The 17,314-nt window shown below is 39.5% G+C and overlaps 1 protein-coding gene across 11 annotated transcripts in view; it reads left to right on the plus strand.

The window, feature by feature from the left end:
- LOC134340857 (myelin transcription factor 1-like protein) overlaps positions 1-17,314 on the plus strand; it is a 441,621-nt gene that overhangs the window by 310,802 nt on the left and 113,505 nt on the right. For all 11 annotated transcript variants that reach the window (XM_063038433.1, XM_063038472.1, XM_063038480.1 and 8 more), the window contains one exon: positions 15,483-15,736. In XM_063038433.1, the coding sequence (XP_062894503.1) occupies positions 15,483-15,736 (254 nt within the window). The remainder of the gene's footprint in view (positions 1-15,482; positions 15,737-17,314) is intronic.

The following is a 17,314-nucleotide window of genomic DNA, read 5'->3' on the forward strand; positions in this document are numbered from 1 at the left end:
AGAATCTCGGACCGAATTGTTGATTGTTTATTCCTCTTTATAGATGTTACCTGTCTTGCTGAATTCCTCCAACATTTTGTGTGTATTGCTCAAGAATCCAGGATCTGCAGAATCTTTTCTATTTTTGATTGAAATATAGAACGACTTGAGAGGATAAGTGTGAAATGTATGCCTCCCCCTATGGGAGAAGCTAGACCTACATATCACCATTTAAAAATAAGAAGCTGCTCAGTCAGGACAAAAATTCTGCAAAATTTTTTGCTCTTTGTTCGTCTGATAAAAAAATTTTAAACGGTGAAGAGTTTTTGGACCAGTAAAGAGAGAGTGCTTCTATTTGTGGGACCAATCAAAATTATGGTTAAGTATGCAAGAGAATAACTAAGAGATTAAATAGAGAATTCAGAAAACCTTAACTCTGTGTGTAATGGGAATGTGGGACTTGCTGCCACAGGTTGCGTTTGAGATGAATAATTTGGGAGATAAAATACACGTATAAGAGAGAAATCAACAGATAGATCAAGAGGAACGTCAATAGCAAATTAGAATGGTTGGACAAAATGGGCTGTTCCTGTGCTGGGTGTTGGATGCATATCAAGCATAGAGTTGGACAATAAATGTAGGCTTTTATTGTGAAATAAATGTGAAGAAACAAGAGGGTATTTTTTTTCTCAGCTAACTTTAATGTCAGCAAAGCTTTCCCTGGTAGGGAAAGTCAAGCTTACCTCATCTTGACATTTTATCACTGCTATCCTGACACATAGAAAAGAACATTTAAGTCAAATTAAATCAACCATTTATATGATTAGTTAATTCAAATATTCATCAAATCTATCTTGCATTTTCCGTGCTGCTACCCAGTGTAAAGGAATATCAGTAGATATTTCAAGGGGAGGTGTGCTGCTCTTGAGAGTTGATGGGCATTTATGGCATTTGATGTCTCTCTAGTCTACAGCATGCAAACCTTGGATTCTATTCTTTGAGGAGCAATAAAACAAGCCTCTTTGGAATGGAAGTGTTGCGTGATCAGTAACTTGCAGTTAACATGTAAACTTATCAGATACAAAATATTCTTGGACACACTTTTACAAATTGTTAAATAAAGGAACTATGAGAAATCAACCTGTAAATTGTGCCGAGACCTAATCTCCTTTCGGATGGACACAAATGCTGGGACCTTTGGCAAGACCCGTGGAGAACGTCTGACTGTCTACATCAATAGGGACTGGTGTGTGAACACATTGGTAGTAATGGCCCACTGCTCATTGCAGATGGGGATTTTAATGGTGAAGTGCAGGCCCGTCTACTTAGAGTCATCGAGTCGTACAGAAATGGAGCACAGAAACAGGCCCTTCGGCCCATCTAATCCATATCAAAACCATTTAAACTGCCTACTTCCATTGACCTGCACCGAGACCATAGGCCTCCATAATCCTATTAACCATGTACCTATCCAAACCTCTCTTAAATGTTGAAATCAAGCTTGCATGCACCACTTGTTCTGGCAGCTCATTCCACACTCTCACAACCCTCTGAGTGAAGAAGTTTCCCCTCATGTTCCCCTTAAACTTCTCACCTTACACCATTAACACATGACCTCTGGTTGTAGTCCCACCAACCTGAGTGGAAAAAGCATGCTTGCATTTACCTTATCTGTACCCCTCATAATTTTGTATACCTCTATAAAGTCTCTTCTACATTCTTCTTCTGCATTCTAAAGAGTACAGTCCTAACTTATTCAATCTTTCCTTAAAACTCAAGTCCTCCAAACTCGGCAACATCCTTGTAATTTTTTTGGCACACTTTCAGTCTTGTTTACATCTTTCCCGTAGGTAGTTCATTGCCATTGTGATTATTGCTGTTTACATCCCCCCACCCCATGCTAGTGCTAGGGAAGCACTGCAGAAACTCTACGACACATATGCAACTTTGAGGTCACTCATACTGATGGTGTCTTCATTGTTGCTGGTGGCTTCAATCATGCCAACTTCAAAACAGTCCTGCCAAAGTTTTACCCAGTATGTCAACTACGCAACCAGAGGAGGGAATATATTAGACCTGGTTTATACCAATATTTGTGGAGCCTACAAGGCTCCCCCATCCCCTGTCCTCACCTCAGATACTTGGAGCACACATCCATTTTGTAATCCCTCTGCGCAGACTACTGGTTAAGTGAGCCAAACCAGTCAACAGGGAGATCAGAAGGTGGCATCTCAGCATTGCGGGACTGCTTCGAAAACATGGAATAGAGCAAATTCAGCAAGGCAGCTACCTCCGGTCGATGAATATGTGGGATCAGTGACTGGCCACATTGCAAAGTGCATCAAAGACATTAGCATGATTAAACACTACACTGCCAGAGCAAACCAGAAACCATGGCTGACTGCAAAGGTTTGTGCACTGCTTAGGGTTGAAGATGTTGCCTTCTGATTGGGCGTCAGGAGGGCTCTAAGGTCAGCAAGAGCCACGCTCTCAGGTGACTTCATGAAGGCAATGCATGAGTAACCACAGAAAATCCACAGTCACCTTTGTGATAACAGGGACATGTGGCGCATGTGGCAAGATATACAAACCATAACCGATTACAAATCCACCCTGCACATCAGCAACAACATCCCCTCCTTTCCTGATTGGCTGAATGCTTTCAACGCACAATTGAGACCTGGACAACCAAGCATAAACAGGAGCTTGCAACAGGCAGATAGCTATAACTTAGTTTATTTGCATATTCCACGGAGGCACTTATGATTTTATTTTGCCTTTTAACTGTTTCAGTTGATTGGTCTGCTGCTTTAACAAAATACAAAATGCTGTCATGAGTAATTAGTTACAAAGAGATCTTTGGGGATTAATAGATTATTAAGTGTGTAATTAAAACTGAAAAAATAACAAAAAGTAATTAAATATCTGCTTTTTAGAGGGGTGTTCCTCAGAGAACAAAGGAAACTTGCATTACTTAAATTACCACTGCTCAGAAATTAAATCATATGTGGGTGCATTTTTATACTCTTTTCAATGTAGTTTCAATGAAAAGTGCATGAAAATTGGGGATTTACAATGGAGATCACAGAATCCTTACTTCTCTTTCCGGCTTCCAAGTTTTCTTTACTGCTTCCACCTTGCTCAGTTTCATCCATTGATACTCAATGCATGTTTCGTTGCCTTTTCTGAGATTTTCATTGTGTTGAAACAGTTCACAGCACTCATAGGCTTTCAATGGTCCTGTGAAGCTCATTGCCATGCAGTCTGAAAGAGATCCTGTGGGTTATACTGACTGGAAGTCTTCAGTTCATTTCTCCAACAGTTTTGTTTCCACTGCCAATCAAGCTTAGAGACCTTGCCCAACCTAATTTCCATCAATGGATCAACTTGCCACCCGATAAGCCCTGATCTCGCAACCCCACAAAACCAGCGATAATAGCCTTCCCTCATCCAACAATCAATAGTCAGCTGACTACCTCTCACCTCCTCTTTTGCACTACCTCCCTTCATCCATTTGCCCTCTCTCCTTCATGACAGCTAGGACCCAGCTGCTGCTCAGGATTTGGAGATCATTGATTCTTTAATTCAGGAAAGGAATTTCCTATTTAGTAAGATGAGTTCTTTATACATTCTGGAAGGATATATTCATGTTCAATAATTCAATGTTTGAATATACAACTAAAGAGGAAGGGAGGAAACTAATTTTCAGAAGCATACCTGTAGCAATCCTTGATTACCTAGTCAACAAGAATACACTTAATGATTGTAGTATGATTTGAGAAAATAACAAAAGCTTTAAATTAAATCAAACTGACGTCTGTGTGTTTGCTCATTGGGCTTTGGGCACATTATCTTGACAGTTTCCAGAGGATTTCACTTCTAGCCAATGTTGGAATAGAGGATGTGATAATTAATTATCTGTCTACTCCTCAGAGCCAAGAGGAATTGTTTTCACTACCCATCCTATTGTTACAGAATACTTGAAATCTTTTTGAAATTTCAAGCCTTTCATTCTCATTGCATGGCTATTGGAAATCCATGGTATTCAAGAGATGATTCAACGATATGAAATGCATATAAGTTTTGAACTCCATTTTCTACCTTGGATATTTAATCCTTCAAACTATTGGTCAAATTGCATGAGAAAGTAGTGTTTTTCTTATTTTATCTCTGACAGGTTCCCCAAATGTTTGCATTGATCATTTTCTTTCCAGAAGAAGAGATGAAGAGCAGAGTCTGAATAAAACAGGACACCATCAGGAATGAAAGGTCACACCACACCACAATCCATAATCAGAACCTTTGGCCTGAATTATTAAATCTATTCCTCTTTCCACAGGTGCTGCAGCAATGATTGAGTCTTTAATGCATTGTCAGTTTATTTCAGATTTCCAACATCTGCAGTGTTTTTTTGTGCATTTCAATCAGAATTGGGAGATAATTCTAGATAATAATTAATTGAGGCCAGCATTTTTTTGTTTGAAATGTCTGTAAACTATGAGAGTAATGGAAGATAGACTTGAAATTATTCATGGGAATTGCTCCTTTGGATTATTAAGAACTTAAGAAAATAGGTGCACGAGAAACCACTCAGCTCCTAAAGCCTCCCCACCATCCAACACAGTTATAGCTTGCCTGCTTCAGATTTCATCTCCTCTTTGATGAAAGTTTGGCCATCATACCGAATATCAATAAAATCTGATAATTTGTCGATTTAAAAGCAAGTATATGCTTAAGAAATTCTAAGGCAATTTTATTTTTGAAACTGTTAAATGCTCAAAGTTCACTCAAAGTGAATTTATTATCAAAGTGCATATATGTCACCATATACAACCCTAAAATTTATTTTCTTGCACACATTCTCAATAAGTCCCATAGCCATAATTGAATCAATGAAAGACTGCACCAGCAGGGCAGATAACCTGTCTGTAAAAGACAATAAATTGAAAATACAAAAAGAAAGAAAAAGGAGAAATACAGTACTGTGCAAATGTCTTAAGCACATAAGTATAGCTAAGGAGTCTCAGATTTTTGCACAGTAATGTAAAGTTATTTATTGCACTGTACTGCTGCCACAAAAAGAATATGATATATATGAGTGATTATAAACAATTCTGATATGGGTCTACGTTGTTGAATGACAGTGGGAAGGGGGCAAGATTAGGAGAATCATAGTTGGGAAAAGGGAAGGGAGAGGGGAGGGAGCAGGAAGCACCAGGGAGATATTCTGTAATGATCAGTAAACTAATTGTTTCAAATCAAATGACCTTGCCCAGTGTCTCAGGGCTGGGTGTGTCTGTCCTCACGCCGCCCCCTATCCCCGCCCTGGCAATTATTCTCTGTCACCTGTCTCACACTCCACCACAGCGTTCCACCCTTGCCATTCCCAACATCCTTTAGTCCGACCAGATTTACAAACTCGCTATCCACTCCACGTTGATAAATACAGTACTGTCCAGAAGTCTTAAGCACCCTAGGTATATATATGTGCCTAAGACTTTTGCATAGTACTGTACTAATATTAATAATAAAGAAACAATAAATGAGATGAAGAGACCTTAAAAGTGAGTTCATAGGTTATGGGAACAGTTCAGTGATGGGGCAAGTGAAGTTATCCCTGGGATAATGATTGTTCCTGAATCTGGAGGTGTGAATCCTGAGGCTCCTGTACCTTCATCCTGATGGCAGCAGTATGAAGAAAGCATGACCTGGGTGTTGTGGGTCCATGACGATGGATGCTGCTTTTCTGCGACACCGCTTTGTGTAGATGTGCTCAATGGTGGGGAGGGCTTTACCTGTGATGCACTGGGCCGTATCCACTACTTTTTACAGTATTTTCCTATCAAGAGCATTGGTGTGTCCATACTAACCTGTGATGCAGCCAGTGAATATACTCTCTACCACACATCTATAGAAGTTTGTCAAAGTTTTAGTTGTCATGCCGAATCTTTGCAAACTTTTAAGAAAGTAGAAGTGCTGCTATGTTTCCTTCATAATTGCACTTGTGTGCTGTGCCCAGGATAGGTCCTCTGAAATGATAACACTGGGGACCTTAAAGTTGTTGACCTTCTGATCCCCTGTTAGGGACTGACTCATGGACCTCCAGTTTCCTCCTCCTGAAATCAACACATAGCTCCCTGGTCTTGCTGACATTGAGCAAGACGTTGTTCTTGTGACACCACTCATTGATCCACCATTTTCTATATAAATATATTTTTTCTTTTATTAAAATCAATTAATTAAAAACCTACTCATTCAGCCAACAACAATCCTAATGACTGAAAATGGACAGTAGCTGCTGAAAATACTCAACCAATCAGATAGCACCTGCAGAGGGAGAAAATGAGTTTTCTGTTAGATGAATGGATCTATCCTTGATGACAAAGTATCACAAACTGAACTGATCAGAGATCTGAAGTAGTAATGCCATTGCTTCCAGCAAATTAGAAAACCATCATTGTTGTTCAACAAATCCAGACTAATTACATGGTCTTTAAAACGGTTTTGAAATGTTAAGATCTCTTGATCAAATAAAAATATTTGAAAAACTGAAGGAGGTCCAAGGCATGTTCTCAGTTAGTCACAGTGTCAGGCATTAAGGCAGCCAAGGATCATCTCAAATCCTTCAAGATTTACCTTTCTGCTATAGTGACAATTATAAGTGACTGAAAGAGGAACTGTGACAGCGATAGCTTCTGATGATTGCACTATGCACACTTGGTTCATTTAAACTACATGCATGATAGTCTCAATATCATCTCCATTATTTCTGCTTCAGGAATCTTAATATTCAGAAAGTGCACCTGATTTTAAATGTTGGTTAGAGATGAAGCTTGCTCCTGATCTTCTACTGTCAGGAGTCTTAAGGTCAATTGAATTTCTGCTTTACTTAGTCTATTTAAATTATACCCAGTGTATGAACCAGTTCAAATAATATAAATTCAGCATGCCTCTTCTCAGTAGACAGTTTATTCAGGTCTTGAGTCAATGGGTTAGATGCTGACCACTGCTGAATACATTGTATACCGGAATGAAATGAGGAGTCTCTGTGACTTTAGAGCATGAAACTTCTCTGACAATTATAAATGCTATTAGGATTATCCATCTTTAGGTTTGAAGTTCTCTAACGATTCTAGATAATAGTGTTGGCTGTTTGCTGATACACAGAAGAGAGAAGGATATAGCAAATTGCCTTACTTGATATTTTAATCATGACAGCTGCAACAAAAGAAGTAGGAACAGTGTGCAGAAAATGGAAGATAATTATAAGCACAATTAATGTGATGGTATTGATTGTGTTTTCTGTCATGCAAACGGAAGGAGCTTTTTAAAAATACTATTTACAATTCCATTAGCTGGCAAATGTGTTTTTTTTTCATGTTTCTGTCTGATTGGGACATCAAGAGGAGAATGATCTGGTAGGAGAAAGGAAGCTGTGTGGTAGAGGAAGCAGGCAGGGCTCAAATCCACTTACCTTCAGGTTGAAGAGGCCATGACAGTCAACTTTTACTTAGCAGTCAGCCTTCAAGTGCTAAGCATCATCTGCTTTTCTCTCATGGAATTAATGCTGCCCACGTTACCTCAGCTCACTAAGACTGACAGAAGGGGAATGAGGTTTTGAACTCAATTCATAACCTTCCTTCAAATGGGATTGTCTCTGACCTACCTGCACTTTGTCCTGCTGAACTGTACTCAGTGAAGTACCCAGTGCAGAGTCCCTGAACTTGTTTTTGGTGCTAAGTTCAACACTTGAAAGGATGAGGATGCACTTTCAGAAAGGCTATCCTCCTCATTGTGGATCATGACTGGTCCCAGGAAGAGGAGGGAGTAGCAAAGGTGTCATGCAATAGCAAGGCAGATGATTTGTAGCCTGTAAATTTGATAGTCTTGCTGCCTGCATGAGAGAAGAGTTATTTACTTAAAGAAGAAAGAAAGGAGGAAAAATAGCATCAATTAAAAGATTGCTCAATCAGGTAGCATTTGTATTCATGCAAGATGGGGAGAGAGTCTAAGGAGCAAGAGGGGCAATTCATTGTGAGGCAGATTTGGAAGAGACAAGTTCAAGCAGAGTTAGCTCAGTGAAATAGTCATAGAATCAAAGAGCTGTGCAGCAGATGAACAGGCCCTTTGATTCAAAGTTCAAAGTAAATTTATTATCTAAGTACATATATGCCACATTATACAAACCTAAGATTTGTTTTCCTGCGGGCATGCTCAGTACATCTAAGATAGAATCAATGAAAGACTGCACCCTACAGGATGGACAAGCAACCAATGTGCAGAAGACGATTAACTGTAAAAATACAAAAAGAAAAAAAATAATAAATATATAAGCATTCAAAGTAGATGTGCTCAATGCTGGGGTCCATTACCCATAATGGATTGGGTTACATCCCTTACTTTTTGTAGGACTTTCCATTCAAGGCATTGGTATTTCTACATCAGGCTGTGATGCAACCAGCTAATATACTTTTTGCCACACATTTATAGAAGTTTGGCAAAGTTTTGTGTCAAGTGGAATCTTCACAAACTTCAAAGGAAGTAGAAGCGCTGCCGTGTTTTCTCCGCAATTGTACTTAGATTCTGGGCTGAGGACAGACCCTCTGAAATTATAACATTGAGGAACTTAAAGTTCCACCTTTCCACCTTTGATCCCCAAATGAGCACTGGTGCGTGACCTCCGGTTTCCTCCTCCTAAAGACAATAATCAGCTCCTTGGTTTTGCTGACATTAAGTGAGAGGTTGTTGTTGTTGAGGCTCCACTCAGCCAGAGTTTCCACCTCATCACATCCATGTCGACCATCATACCTATTTATACTAATACCAATTGCCTCCAGTAATTCCATATCCCTCATTGATTTGCTCACTCTAGTACATGTTGAGATACCTCGTAAACACTGTTACTGTTTTGCCACCACCACCTCATCTTGGAGACCAACAGTTCAACCAGCAGTTCATTTTGGATATCAACCGCTCTTTGTGTGATAATTTTACTCCTCAGATCCCTGTAAATCTTCTTCCTCAGACCTTCAGCCGGCATTCTCAAGTTTCAGATACCCCTATTATGGGAAGCAGGCATTGGCTATCTACCCCATTTATGTCTCCAATAATTTTAAATACCTCCATCATGTCACTTCTTAGACTTCTTCATTGCCTATCCTTTCTTTCCTGATAACTCAAGCCCTCAAATCCAGGAACTGCCCTATTCCCTTCCAGGAGAGGCATAAAATGCAAGGAAGGGAAGGATCAACATTACTGAGAGAAAAATAAGGTAAAGCAAAAGTGAGAGATGTGAAAATTGTTAATTTTTCTGATTAGAAACTTGTCAAAGCGCCATCTAAAATATTCTGCTCACTGTCTTCCTGATTTGCATGATGTGTAGCAGTTGACCTCAAGCTCTGATCTTGGATAACACAGTATTACTCTCTTTACAATATTTGTTTTAGAAGCAGACAGGTCCTGAAGCAAGCCCCAATGTGGAACATGGTTTTTGTTCTTCAAAACTAGCTTAGTTGTGTCTTTCCATTTGACTTTTAATTTTAAAAAGGTGAACAATAATTTGATACACGTAAGGATCAAGAATTAATCCTAAAGGTGAAAATTAGGTTAGCAGGAATGAAGGTAAAAGAATAAAAATACAGGCAGGTATATTGCCACCTTTAGGAATAAATGATAAAGTTTGCTTAATTCTTTTTTGAAAGAATGTGCCCATCAGAGAGAGAGTTACCTCCCTCTGAGACTCACTGATTCTATGTTCCTGTGTGGTTAGGAACGTGATGAGCAAGTACCTTCACTGATTCTCATTTTCATCTCTCTGCTCTGAATAGTCCACATATAAAACTGTAGGATTAATGGATCGGATTGCCTGTAAAGCCGCTGTTTGAAGCATTAGAAGCCATACTTTTCTAATGGGCTTGTCATAATAGCTTTCATAACAAAAAGGTGGCCTTTGCTGGCAGTTGTTTAGAGATTGAACATTGAAACTCTGCCTCAGAACTCCACACAAGGCATTATAGGGCATGAGGAATAAATGAGCTACTGGGATATCTTTGCTAAGGTACTGCAGATGCAGGAAACTGCAAACTCTGCAGCCACCTAACTGCATATTAGTCACCAAAAGTTGTGATGCAGCTCTTCAGGGCATCAGTTGCAGGCAACTTTATGCTCAACGTAATTAGTTGCAGGAGACACATCTGAGTGATGAACAACCCATTCACTCTACCACTAAACCTGGCTCAGGTATATTAAGCCCATTGAAACATATGAAAAAATTGGCCATACAGGAAATTACATTTTGAACCTTTGATTTAAGTTAGTTTAAATCTTTTTGTGTATATACGTTTCAGATTTTGACATTACGTTTATTTGATAACCAGTTACATGAAGTTTCGGTTGTTTGTGAATGTCAAACACATTCCCAATCATTCAATTTAAACAGCAGCTTTAACAGCAGGTGAACCAAGGTACAGACCCCCATTGTTTATCAAGGTGATTCCATAAGCTCATGCACAGGCAGGCACTTCTGCTTGGAGAATCTCTGGGCACCATGGTACTGACCTGGGTCTTTCCAATGAAGTAGGAACCACCCGTCTTGTAGAAGATTCCACCTTGGATTATACTGTGATCCAGAGAGCAGGTGACCTGGAATGTCAAGGCAGTCTGGAAATGCTGGTAAGTATACAAGCAAGATAAATTAACACAATAAACCAATTCAACTAAAGGGAATATGAATACAACCTCAGTCAGAAAGATGAAAGCTGCATTCTGTAATTTGCCCCATTTTTGTTTTTATTTATATATTTAAAAACAAAAATATGGGAAATGATGCATTTTTAAATAAATTCAGGCCTCTGTGTAATAAATTGAGGTATAATGTCACATGCATTCTTAGGAGTTCACAACACATACCTGTGCTCAGCATCAAAGATCACTCTTTTGAAGCTCTGTCACTGCAATTCTTGCATTAAACTGACACAGGGACTTTTTGTTCCTCTACTATTTAGATTTCATAACAACTTATACCCCATTGTACGTGAATTGGGCAACAAGCTACAAGTCACATCTCTTGTATTAGAAAACACTATAAGCAATAGTTAAACAATAGATGCAAAAATTATAACAAGTACCTCACAAACATCTTAATTTGAATAGATTTGTTGGAAGACAACAATGTAAAAGGAATATATGATGTTCCACTGCTATTTCTCCATCTTCATGAGCTTTGTGGTACCGAAGAACTGGAAGAAGCTTCCTTTGACGAGCCAGGGCTACTCCCACAGAGATGGTGGATGGGCTGATCCTTATTGTGAAAGTTCTTTCTGTCCATGGTGGTTCTCTCTTGCCTGCCTCTGCACTCTGAAAAGCTGCCTAGATTGAAATACCAAGAGAGGCCAGAGACAAAATTGTTTTTGCATGGCACCAATCATCCAAATCTGTGACATTTCATTAAAAAGCAAGTAGTTTACTTAAAGTGGCTTCTCCCTTCTTTGTTATCAAAATACCTTTCTTAGCAGGAGTGTAATATTTCTGATTAATCTTCCTCCATTCCAACTTCTTGTTACCCACGGTGATTTTAGAGTTTATCCCCACCATTGGGACATTACAGTTATCAGCCACATCAGATAGAGCAAGTAGGTTTTAACAGATTATCAATGCCTGGTGCTTTCTGTGATCCATCCCATAACTTTCCAGAGAGATTAAAGGTTCAATTTTCATATAATTTTAGAACAGATAACTTCTATCTAGTACAGCAACAGCCTGCTGCTTGTGTGCTCTTGTGTCAACATGTCAGAACCATCATTCTTTTTCTCTCCTTTTTCCTCAGTATTTATTTCTCATTTTGCACTTTGCTTCCTGTCCTTTCTCTTTGTTTATCTGGTCTTTTGCAGCTATCTCTTCCATTCTCATTCTCCCTTTTCTTCTCTTCCTCCTCCATGTTTTCATTTCAACCTTGCTCATCCTTCTCTGCCACACCTGCTCTCTGAATGCCCCTCTTAATTCCATCTATTGTTGATCCTCTACCTGCTTTTTCCCCTTTCTTTCTTTCTTTCCTTTTCACTTCTGTACCTGCAAAAGCCACCATCCTGGTTCCTCCCACGCCATAAAAATTCAGGTTAATTGGCCACTGTAATTTGCTCATACACAGGTGCGAGGTAAAATTTGCAGAGAAATTGATAAGAATGTGGGTAGAAAAGGTCAGGATTGAATTAGTATAAAATATAATGGATAACGGTCAAAGCAGCCTCATAGACCCAAGGGCTTGATCTTGTGTGAGATTTCTTTCCAATTCTTCACACTCCTTTCAGACTTGCTTTAGTGGTCTGTAGGCTCCTTAGTGTTACTGTTTACAGAGGCCAACAATCAAAGCAATGAAAACCATGTGAAATGCTTGTCTTCTGCAGAGATGGCAAAGAATATAAAAACAAGGTTTTCATGTAACAACTTTATTTATAAAATTGGTAAAGCCACACCTGGAATATTGTGTGCATTCTGATTGCTGCACTATGGAAAGTATGTGATTGCTCTGGAAGGAGTTCAGAGGAGATTCACCAGAATGTTCTCTGGTTTGGAGCTTTTCAGTTATAAGGAAAGATTGATTGGACTTGGTTAGTTTTCGCTGGAGCAAAGGAGACTGACAGCTTCGTGATACAGAGATACAAAATGCTGAAGGCAATAGATAGGATATAAAGTTAGGTTAGGAAATTCCGAGTAGGTGACCAGGACAGATATTCCCACAACATTTAAGAAGCATCTAGACAAGTGTGTGAATCAGCAAAAGATGGCAAGCTAGGAGCTAAAAGTAAAAAGCAACTAGTACAAGTAAGTTCAATAATCATGGTGAGCCACTATGACACTGTGACTAAAACAGGGAACCCTCCCCCCCCCCCCACCAACCAAGTTACAATGCTATTTCATTCCTGGGAAACAGGTCACATCCAAATTTCCATACCATGAAGCTACGTCATCTGCACAGACATCAAAAAACATAACTTAAAAAAAATCATGAGAGTGACTTTTATTTTTCATCCCAAATTTTTTAGTGTTGATTTGTAAATTTTATAAGGTTGAATTTGTGTAACCTGAATGGCCATAATGCAGCAATTGCCTGCATAAGGACAGCTATCTATAGAATATTTCCTGAAAAAAGACAGTAAATTCTCAGCTAATGACAATATCTGAAATTATAATATATCAAAGGTTGTGTCATTTGTCACACACATTTCCTAAAGGCATAAAGTCGTGTATATATATGTTATAATCCTTCTCCTTTCCTGGTCCTTCCTGATGCTTTTTCTTTCCACCCTATCCTACCCATGTCTTCCCTTCCCTTTGTCCTCCTTTCTCTTCCTCATCCAATCCTTTCTCCTCTCATTTTGCCCCAATCTCTCTCATTCTATCTATTCCTTGTTTTCCTTTCCCTTTCTTTCTCTTCCTTTCCCAGTTGACATCTCTCCTTTTACCCCATTCATTTTCCTCTTGCTCCCTCCCTTCTTTTCCATCCTCTCTCTTTTTGCCCATTTCTTCTCATCTTTCCCTTTCTTTTATTGCTTACTCTTTCCCTTTTTGCTTCAACTCTTCTTTTCCAGCCTTTAGTGTCCATAATTTGAATTAATGTCCATTCTTCTTCATAACTAGAATTGTTAACTTCTGTATGAGCTTTTATCTGTTTATGCAACTGAGCAAGTTATCTAACTGGAGATAAATTTCATTTCCTCAGGTAAAAACTGTAGAATGAAATTTAATCAGTTAGCATGTTTCATATTTTTTCTTTCCTTAATTTCTTCTTCCCATTAAATACCTTTGATATGCCTGTTTTTCAAGAACATAAGATGTAAGAAGACACAACATGCACTTAGCTACTCACTGTTTTATTTTTGTGTGACCATTTTTGGTTGTTGAGTGGATATGTGCACTGGAGGCTAGAGGCTTGACTGAAACTAGGCCTCAAGCTTTGTCTTTTATATATGTTCTCTATGAACTGCAACTGGTGGTCTGGCATTCACAATGAGCTCTCCATATCAAAGGGGAATGTTGCAGGTGCTTGCTTTTTGACATGTATTTAAGGTTGGGGAGGGACATGAAGCATAAAATGATATGAGAGGCAATTATTTGACACAGAGAGCTGTAGGTGCTTGAAATGAGTTATGTTGGGTAATAGTGAAAGTGGGTAGCTTGGTGGAATGTAACAGGACTATTAGATAAACACATTAATATGAATGGCAACAAAGCATATGGACAATACACAGGAAAAGGATAATTATCATCAGGATTGGCACAACATCTGAGTGGCTGCACTACTCTGTATTCTAGATACCTCACTGGAAGAGGCTGAATTGCGGCTTGCTAAGGGTGTGAGGAGGAAGTTAAAGCAGGCCTTACAGCTAGCATAGACTGGGTAGTCATCAAAGTTTTTATCAGCCCAAAGGGGTAGCTCGCAGTCCTCTTTTTAGCACACAATGATACTGTTAATGGAAAATATTGATTCAGTGATGCTTCCTTTTAAAGGGCCATGAGTTCAGTCACTGAAAAAACAAAGCTTTTGAAGAAAACATGCTGAACTGGGTTTCCCTCAATCCAGGATGGGCTCTGACAGGTCTCTCATTAATACATGCCTGGTTCAAGCAACCACCAAGGTTGCCTGGAATCCCCATATGGCAATAGATACTTCTGACTTGACCTTAGGTGGGAGACTAGGCTAGGAAACTTGGGGTTTTACCTGCAGTTTTGCATTCAATGTTCAACAGCCACAAATTCTAAGTCATTCTCACCTTCCATAACACACATAATTCATGTTGATGCATTTTTAGGAGGCACAAGAGCCTACAAGTGCTGGCATCTGCAACAACACAAAAACTGCAAGAGGAACTCAACAGATCTGGCTGAATTGATGGAGTGAAATGGGATGAGGGGTCCAAATGAAGGATGTTAACCTGAAAAGTCAACCATCCATTGCTCTCTATAGATGCTACCTGACCTGCTGAGTTCCTCCAGCATTTTGTGTATTAAGTTAGTAAATTAAGGCAATTCAATCATCAATACTTCTCTCATAATTCAGCCAGAAACATATATTTAACATGCACATTATAAAATTATTAAAATGGCTGCAGAGAGGAAAATATTTGGAATTAGATGCACATAGTAAAATATAAAATGTGAAAGAGAATTTGCCATAATACTGTTTCTTGCTGCATTTTAATCTCACTGTGTTTTGATATAATGCCTGGAAACATTTACCAAATTTCTCTAATAGTTTTATCTGGTATCTTCCACTCTCCACTGGTTTACAGGTATTCTTCGTTTAAAACAGAAGTTTGAAAACCCTCAGTAAGAGACTGGAGTAAGGATTTGTAGGTGAACATGTAATGTATTCCTACACTAGAATCCCAGAATGATTTTAAGGGCCTAATTTATGTTGAAAAGAAACAATGCAAAATCTTGTTGCTGACATTTAGTTAATGGAATAATTAGTGGTCATGTGTTCCTTTTATTTCTTGTTGTTACAGCAAAGCGATTTTGTAAGAACTCCAGTTCAGCCAGCAGCACGACGAGCAGCTATGCACCCAGCAGCAGCAGCAGCAGCAGTGTCAGCTGTGGCGGAGGCAGCAGTGCCAGCAGCACCTCGAGCAAGAGCAGCTTCGATTACACGCATGATATGGAGGCAGCGCATATGGCAGCCACGGCTATTCTGAACTTGTCCACCAGGTGTCGAGAGATGCCTCAGAACCTCTCGACCAAGCCTCAGGATCTATGTGCCAGGGTAAGTGATGTCCTTCCCAAAGGTATTCTCCAGTGTTGTTAGCAACCCATGGCTCCACCATTCACAAAGCTGTGTGTGTGTGTGCACATATACAGGCCTAAGCACAAAGTAAACCCAGATGATGCATCAGCAAGGGAGAGGAGGCTGAGTACAGGGCTACGGTAGGAAACTTTGTCACATGGTGTGAGCAGAATTATCTGCAGCTTAATGTGAAAAAGACTAAGGAGCTGGTGGTAGACCTGAGGAACCGGTGACCCCTGTTTCCATCCAGGGGGTCAGTGTGGACATGGTGGAGGATTACAGATACCTGGGGATACGAATTGACAATAAACTGGACTGATCAAAGAACACTGAGGCTGTCTACAAGAAGGGTCAGAGCCGTCTCTATTTCCTGAGGAGACTGAGGTCCTTTAACATCTGCCGGACGATGCTGAGGATGTTCTATGAGTCTGTGGTGGCCAGTGCGATCATGTTTGCTGTTGTGTGCTGGGGCAGCAGGCTGAGGGTAGCAGACACCAACAGAATCAACAAACTCATTCGTAAGGCCAGTGATGTTGTAGGGATGGAACTGGACTCTCTCACTGTGGTGTCTGAAAAGAGGATGCTGTCTAAGTTGCATGCCATCTTGGTCAATTTCTCCCATCCACTACATAATGTACTGGGTGGGCACAGGAGTACATTCAGCCAGAGACTCATTCCACTGAGATGCAACACAGAGCATCATAGGAAATCATTCCTGCCTGTGGCCATCAAACTTTACAACTCCTCCCTTGGAGGGTCAGACACCCTGAGCCAATAGGCTGGTCCTGGACTTATTTCATAACTTACTGGCATAATTTACATATTACTATTTAACTATTTATGGTTCTATTACTATTTATTATTTATGGTGCAACTGTAACAAAAACCATTTTCCCCCGGGATCAATAAAGTATGACTATGACTATGACTATGTCTATGACATTGAAGAACATCGAATGGCCTCAGTTTAGAGGCTGCCTTAGTGGAAGGATTATAATCGATCTTTATACTAGCAACCTGGGTTTCTAGCAAGGATTTTAATTTAGAAAGTATTGAATGAAAATAGTTTTCATTCTGATTCACTTTTGACAAACCCCTTGAGTTAGTGAGTGGAGCAAAGAAAAACTGCAGTTCGAGATGTATTTACAGTGCCTACAGAAAGTATTCACACCCCCTTGGAAGTTTTCATGTTTTATTGTTTTACAACATTGAGTCACAGTGGATTTAATTTGGCTTTTTCACCTTCTCCTGTTATTTGGCACCGGGTATTTTTGATTCCTAATGTAGAGTAAAAGTTTGCTTCTCAATTTTCATCCTGATTGGATTGCATTCTCCTCCTCTTGACACCCGTCACAGTGAATATACTTTTCTCTGATTCTCCAGTACCTTACAACTACAAGTAGTGTTTATATGGAATCTTCTTATAGTACGTGGGTGTTATTGTAAGGCTGCCATTTATTGCCCACCAATAATTGTCCTGTGGAACCTAGTACTGTGATGCTTTTTGAAAGGTTGTAGTCTGAAAGATAATGGTATTGGGTAGAAAGTTCCAGGATT

This window comes from Mobula hypostoma, chromosome 2 (assembly GCF_963921235.1).
Source record: "Mobula hypostoma chromosome 2, sMobHyp1.1, whole genome shotgun sequence".
Classification (NCBI taxonomy): Eukaryota; Metazoa; Chordata; class Chondrichthyes; order Myliobatiformes; family Myliobatidae; genus Mobula; species Mobula hypostoma.